The 7,565-nt window shown below is 52.8% G+C and overlaps 1 protein-coding gene across 1 annotated transcript; it reads right to left on the reverse strand.

Moving 5' to 3' along the window:
• Window positions 1-295: 295 nt before the first annotated feature.
• LOC135325760 (olfactory receptor 14A16-like) lies at window positions 296-757 on the reverse strand (the record flags this gene model as incomplete). The annotated part of the gene is made up of 1 exon (XM_064503761.1): window positions 296-757. A coding segment is annotated over one exon (462 nt), but the record flags the coding sequence as incomplete, so codon positions are not given.
• Window positions 758-7,565: the final 6,808 nt, after the last annotated feature.

Below are 7,565 nucleotides of genomic sequence, written 5' to 3' on the forward strand. Positions count from 1 at the left end.
ATGCTACTTGGGAGGCCACCTCTGACACAGTGATAGACAGATTTACAGAAGGCCTCTGGGTTAGACAGATGGGTTTTGCGACTTTGGAGAAGTGGGAGGAATTCAAACTTGTGCACAAATGTGACTATCACAGACAGAATGCACAATGCACAAGAGCGGCTGGAGATAAACAGGGAATTGCTTGTGAGGAGAGATGGGCAGCTCATTGCTGCTGAACTAGTACCAGCTGAAAGAGTTTCCTCACTGCCTCCTGGATCTCCTTGTTCCTCATGCTGTAGATGAGGGGGTTCAGTGTTGGAGGCACCACCGAGTACAGAACAGCCACCACCAGATCCAGAGCTGGAGAGGAGAGGGAGGGGAGCTTCAGGTAGGCAAACATGCCAGTGCTGAGAAACAGGGAGACCACGGCCAGGTGCGGAAGGCACATGGAAAAGGCTTTGTGCTGGCCCTGCTCAGAGGGGATCCTCAGCACAGCAGTGAAGATCTGCACGTAGGACACCACAATGAAAATGAAACACCCAAAGAATAAACAGGCACTAACCACAAGAATCCCCACTTCCCTAAGGTAGGAGTCTGCGCAGGAGAGCTTGAGGATCTGAGGGATTTCACAGAAGAACTGCTCCACTGTGTTGCCTTGGCAGAGTGGTATTGAAAATGTGTTAGCAGTGTGCAGGAGAGCATTGAGAAAACCACTGGCCCAGGCAGCTGCTGCCATTTTGACACAGGCTCTGCTGCCCATGAGGGTCCCGTAGTGCAGGGGTTTGCAGATGGCAACATAGCGGTCATAGGCCATGACTGTGAGGAGACAATACTCTGCTGAACAAGAGAAAAAGAAGAAAAAGACCTGAGCAACACACCCTAAGTAGGAAATGGCCCTGGTGTCCCACAGGGAATTGGCCATGGATTTGGGAACAGTGGTGGAGATGGTGCCAAGGTCGAGGAGGGAGAGGTTGAGGAGGAAGAAGTACATGGGGGTGTGGAGGTGGTGGTCACAGGCTACAGCTGTGATGATGAGGCCGTTGCCCAGGAGGGCAGCCAAGTAGATGCCCAGGAAGAGCGAGAAGTGCAAGAGCTGCAGCTCCCGTGTGTCCGTGAATGCCAGGAGGAGGAACTCGTTGAAGGAGCTGCTGTTGGACATTTAATTCCCCTGGACACAGGGAGATTCTCTAAGGAAGAAGAGACGTTGACAAGTTAGGACAGACTTCTCTGAGCAAAACTTTCTCATAACCTCCCCCAGACACACACACATTACCTCTCCCTGTCTCGGTAATACTGTCACTGAGCTCCATGGCTTGAGCTGTGGTTTGTGCTGGCTGAGTTTGCCATGAGGAGCAGGGGCCTATGCCCATGGGATCCAAAGGAGTCAGCCCTGACCTACAGTACCGTGTACATGGAAACAAGGGTAATCAAAATTTATATTCCCAGTTCCAGTCAGATTTAATCCACTCATAATATTTTAAGGCTTGTTTTCTTTAGCTGGCTCTGTCACATCTTGGAGGTAGAAATCCTCAGCATTGCTGCTGCACTCAGAGGGACCAGCTGTGATTCCAGAGAGGCAAAAGGATTCTCTCTGGCTTTAGTGCAGAGGCAGGAGAGCTGGCCTGTCTATCTTGTTCCCAGCTGCCCTGTGTTCCCACATCAGAGGTGGAGGATAGTTGTACTCGTGTTACCCGAAAAAGAAACAACACTGCAGAGAGCAGAGGAATCCACTTCCAAAGTGCCCATCAGCACTCTTCCTGAGGGTGTGTGAGGCAGGTCTCAGCCCTCCCCTTCTAGCCAGCAACACATCAGACTCCTTCCAGCTGCCCACAGTCAGCCTCCCAGCAGCATGTCTGTCGCCTCAATATCAAGGTGGCTTCTCTATGGGGCACCTAGATTACACCCAGCTGCAATGGGAGAGCTGTGGCCTTCTGGAGGGCAGCTGCAGCCCAGCCAGACACCCCAGGGAAAAGGCAGAATGTCCTAAGGATGGGGTGTCCTGACGAGAGAGTTGGCACATTCCCAGCCCCCCACACTGCATTGCCCAGAGCCCCACAGGCTAGAGGGGCACTTGGGCACCTCACTGTCAAGGACACGTCTGCATGGCAGGACCTGCAGGGTTAGTGTCTGAACTGCATGAGAAACGCCCCTGCCCAGAGAGTCCAAGCAGAAGGACAAGGGCAGCAGGGGCAGGTGGGAAACACGGAGCAATAGCATGATATTTGTGCCCAGGGAGGCAGGGACAGGCAGGCACACAGGGTCACTCAGGAGTGTCTCCTCTCCTGCATGTCCAGTTGCCGAGGAAACGACTCCTGCCCTGGACCCCACAGCCTTGAGAGGAGGTGCTGGAGTTTGTGGATTTCTCTCACACTCTGACCATGACTCTGCTGCCTGGAGCCGTCCCTGCGGGCAGCTGTTTCTCTGTCCCCACGTCTCTCCCCTGTCAGTGCTCACAGACCCCATCCCACCCGCTGGGTGCTCAGCTCTGCCCTGCAGAAACCTCCCGGGGGCAGGACACTGCCCAGGGCACCTCCGTGTTTGCAGGTGCTACGGAGCAGGGGAGACAAACCTTGCTGAGGCTGGAAAGGTGCTGCTGGCTCTGTCTGTAGGCTTTGGGGTGGACGAAGGCATTTGCTGAGTGCCTCCCAGAGCTGCTGCTCTCTCAGTGTCCCTGTTTTGGAGCCTCTGTCCCCTGCTGAAACCTGACAGACGCATTGCTATTTCACCCCACCCAAAGAGAAGAAAACTGACAACACACTCATGACAGCTCCTTCCCTTTCGTGGTTCTCCTGCCTTGACCTTCCTTTTGGAAAGTCTCCTCCAGAAATGTCCTGGGAGTGAGCTGGAGCTGAGAGCAGCCCTGACCCACACAGCACCCTCTCAGCAGGAGAAGGAACCTGCCCTGCCACCCAGAGCTTCTCCCTGCAGTGCCGTGGGGAGCTCCCCGGGCAGGCTGAGTGCTGACCCTTGCGGGAGGCAGAGTCACTGCTCCAGGCACACAGCACTCCAGGGCGCAGGGACACTGCTCTGGATCACAGCACTGCACAGACCTGTGAGCACACCCCAGCTTCACACCCCCACAGCTGTCCCTGGCAGAAGGGAGCAGGATGCCCTGTCCTTGTGAGGCTGTGACAGGGAATCTCTGCTCTGAAGCATCTTCTCCTCTGCAAAGGAGAATCTGGGAGAGCAATCCTTAAAAAAAAATCGTGTGACTGGACAGGTTTCAAGACCTTGCCAGGAACCTCAGTAGCATTGCCCTGCAGCCAGAGACTTACCGTGTCAAGGGCTGTGAAGATTTCTCCCACAAGCAGCTCTCCTCTGTCCTCCCACTCCACACTGCCTTGCACTTCTCCCTGTCTTCTCTCAGCTCATGTCAGCAGCAGCAGGCAGTGCCCGCAGCCCTGCTGCTCTTGGCAGAGGAGCTGCTCCTGCACACAGCTGTCTCTGGGCAGTGCTGCCAGGTTGCCATGAGCTCCCTCCATCCCAGGAGCCTGGCCCCACTCAGGAGCAGAGGCCCAGCTGAAGACACAAATGTCTCTGTCCCTTGTGCTCCCTCCTCCTGGGAAATGTTCACTGCAATAAACTAAAATAATCACCGATGCTCCCTCTCTAAGCACCGAAGGAGGGTTAATTCCAGCATTGCAATTTGTCTCATCAGAGGATGGTTATTTGCAAGAGGTGGAAATGTCCCAATCTGGAAGCACCTATTCCTATCCCTTCACTAGGCAGGAACCTAAGCTGGGACAAGAAGGGAGTTCATTTACCCATGGTTGGGGTGTTAATTCAGATGAGTCAGTCTGGGCTTCTCAGGGTGGTTTAGAAGGCCCGGGGCTGGAGTGGGATTTAGATCCCTCCTGTGAGCTCTACAAAAAACACACAGGAGGTGGGATTCCCTTTGCCAAAACTGAAGTGAGCACCACAGAGGTGTCTGCATAGGAGCTCCTTGTCTAAGCTCCCATTATAATCACTGGAGATGGAGGGTGGGAGTCAGCTGGACACACACAAACACCTGGTGACAGCTGAAGAGACAGAGGTGGTCTAAAGCATGTGCCAGAGTCTGCTTGTTCTGACGGAGCAACTATGACACCCGCATCCTTCTAGAGCATCAGCTGGCGACCAGGTGGGGGATTGCCTTGGCCATCTGAAATGACCCTAGATGCCTACTGCAACTAGAGCTCCACTCACTAGCAAGCTGAGGCACAAGCAGATCTGTACAAAGCAAACAGCTAATGCAATTCAGTGCAGACAGTAGATTCAGTGACATAAAGATAGGCCATAGGCCATAGGCAGGGCCATGTCCCATTCCTGGGGTGTCCAGCACAACCACGTCTCTAGCAAATTCAGCATGGGACCTACAGGAAAGCCATGTCCTTCTGGAGTGGTTGCTGGGAAAGCACCCCAGAGCCTCCCAGGTTTCCTATCAGTGCCCAAACAACTGAATCCTTTGCCTTTACGCAAAGTCCATCCCATCTACATCCAACAGTATTGCATAGACGGAAGGCACATCACACCAAGGTCCCCACCGTAGTCCCTGCACTCTCAAACCCTTCTAGTTTTTCTCCATGAACAACTTCTCACACCCTCAGTTGATATGAACAGGGACTGGGCTAGTGATATCCACAGGTTGGCTGGATCACAGGACATCCAGGCCCAGGGAATGTTTCAGTGGCACTTGTCCTTCCTGGAGATTGGTTCACCTCTGTCACAGGCCCAATGGTGCTTCAGAGTCAGCTCAGGCAGCAATCCCCTCTCCTGCCATTTCAGCACAGCCCAGCTCTGTTTCTCCCTGGCCTTGGGCACTGCAGGGTTTGCTTTCTTAGCAACCTCCTTTCACTACTACATGGACGCCTGCTATCTATGCAAGCATGTCTCTGCTCCGAAGTGGGGATATAGCACATGTGGTGTCCTTGGCCCTTGGCAACATGTTTCATCATGACCAGTCTGCACTCGGTGCCACAGCTGAGGCTCTGCAGCCCAAATATACACAAATGCATGCAACCTGGGGCACAGGCACAGGCAGATGGAGATGAACGAGCCAGAAAAGGATGATGTTTTCCTGGATATGGAAACTGCAAATAAGGAGGAACTGATCAGGAATGGGATAGTGTCAGCTTTTGCTATGGTGACCATGAAAATGTGGAGTCCCAAATCCTGGAGGGAGTGAGGAAGGACAGTAGCAGAGTACAGACCCTGGACTTCAGAGGAGCAGACTTCCTGGCCTCTTCAGGGGATTTCTGGGGGATGCCATGGGAGGCAGCTCTGAAGGGCCCAGGAGCTCCAGAGAGTCAACAGGTCTTTAAGGACAGACCTGCCAAGCACAAGGATTGGCCATCCTGATAATCACTAAAGCTAGCCAACACCTTGGGGACCAACTTGACTAAACAGGGACCTCACTCCTTAACTCCAGGGTACTAGGGCAGCATACAGCAGGGGGAAGAAGGGAGAGGCCAAGGAGGAATTTAGAAATATTGTCCAGCATCATAGGCTTGGTGTTAGGGAAGAAAAAGCTCCTCTACCATTGACACTTGCAGGGGGACGTCAAGGGCATGAAGATGAGCTGCTACTGCTCCAGTAAGAATCAAAGAATAAAAAGGAAAATGTGGCCTCACTGCTAGATGGGACAGGGATTCTTGTAGCAGCAGATGCAGATAGGTCTGAGGAACTCAAGCCCTTGTTAGCTTCCCTTTCCACCAGCAAAGTCTCCCGGGCTGTTGTGCCTTGAGTCAGGGCTCCAGAGGAGAAAAACAGCCAATGGTGGATGAGGTTAGTGAGGGATTCCTCGTGAGAACTCAAACTACACAGGTCAGTGGGGTTGGATGGGCTGCATGTGAGGATGCTGTGAGAGCTGACTGCTGTCACTGTAAGGCCACTCGCTACCATCTTTGCAAGGTTGTGGAGATGGGGCAAAGTCCCAATGACTGCAGAAAGGCAAATGCAGCATCCATCTTCAAAAAAGGCCCCAAGGGCAACCTGGGGAGCTGCAGGCAGTTCAGCCTCACTTTGGTGAGGAGTGAGCCATGGAATGAATCCTCCTAGGTCACATTTCTGGGCACATGAGGGAGACTCTGCTTGGATGGTCAGAGGGCAGTGATGAATGGGTAGCACTCTTCTTGGAGGACAGAGAGAACTGCAGCACCATTGATGTCTCCAGGAACTTGTCTCATTTAGCATCTGCACTAGTTACATGCAGGAGGTAACACTCATCATACTTGTGGATGACCCCAAACTGGAGGTGGGGGGGGGGGGCAGCCATATGCTTGAGGGCTGCCATTCAGAGGGACCTGGACAGGCAGGAGGAATGGGCTGTCAGGAAGCTCAGGAAATTCAACAAGGACAAATGCTAGGTCTTGCACCTGGGATTAACCAACACCCCACAGTGTTACAGGCTGGAGCCTGAGTGCCTGGGGAGCAGCTCTGTGGAAAAGGACCTGAAGGTGCTGGGGGACAGAGGCAAAACATGAGCCAGCAGCTTTCCCTGGCAGCAAAGAAGGCCAGAAGCATCGTGGGCTGTCTGAGCAGGAGCACAGCCAGGAGGTCAAGAGAAATGATGATCGCCTTCCAGTCAGTATTCATTAGACCACCTAGAGAATATTGCATCCAGTTTCGGGTTCCCAGAACAAGAGAGAGGCTGATAATTGGGAGCAAATTCGGCTGAGGGTCCTCGCAGTAGTTGGGGAGCTGGAGCACCTGCTCTGTGAGGAAATGGGGCTTGTTCAACTTGCAGAAGAGATGGCTTTGCAGGAATCTCATAGCAGCCTTCCAATGGCTACGAGGAGGTCACCTAGAAGATGGAGCCAGGCTCTTCACCAGAGTGCAGTGGGAGGACAAGAAACAATGGGCATAAGTTGAAAGAAGAGACGTTCATGCAGGACATAAGGAAAAGCTTTTCCACTATGAGGATGGTCAAGCATTGGAAGTGGTTGCCCAGAGAGGCTGTGCAGTCTCCTGCCTTGGAGGTTTCCAAGACCAGACTGGCTGAAGGCCAGAGCCACCTGGTCTGACCCCAGAGCTGACCCTGCTGTGAGCAAGGAGATTGGGCTAGAGACCTCCTGAGGTCCTCTCCACCTCAATCCCCAAGACAGCCCTGATCAATCCTTTACCTCACTTTGAGTTTCCTGGAGTTTTTTTCTTCCCCCCCTTCTCAGTTTGTCTCCTTTACCATCCTGATCCCTTCCCCTACAATCAGCCCACTCCTGCTTACTCTTAACTCATTGGTGCTGTATTGGTTTCTTTTTTGTTTGTTTCTTTGTCTTTTATTTTTGTTTTGACACAGGAGGAGCTAAAGTTCAGAAGGATCTTGAGGAACTCGGGTGATTTGGACAACAGGTACCTCATGAAGATTTACAAAAGAAGTGTCAAGTCCCGTGCATAGGCAGGAATAAACCTGTCCATGAGGAGAGGTTGAGGGACCTGGGCTTCTTTAGCCTCCTGAAGTGCAGGCAAAGGGCAGTAGAATAGGAGCCTGTGACTGCTTGAAGGGTGGTTTCAGATATGATGGAGCTTTTCTCGGTAGTGGGAAACAGCATGAGAAGGGGAAAGAGCCACAAACAGTAGCTTGAGAGATTCTGACTGGACTTCAGGTAAAA

Source organism: Dromaius novaehollandiae, unplaced genomic scaffold (assembly GCF_036370855.1).
Source record: "Dromaius novaehollandiae isolate bDroNov1 unplaced genomic scaffold, bDroNov1.hap1 HAP1_SCAFFOLD_56, whole genome shotgun sequence".
Taxonomy (NCBI): Eukaryota; Metazoa; Chordata; class Aves; order Casuariiformes; family Dromaiidae; genus Dromaius; species Dromaius novaehollandiae.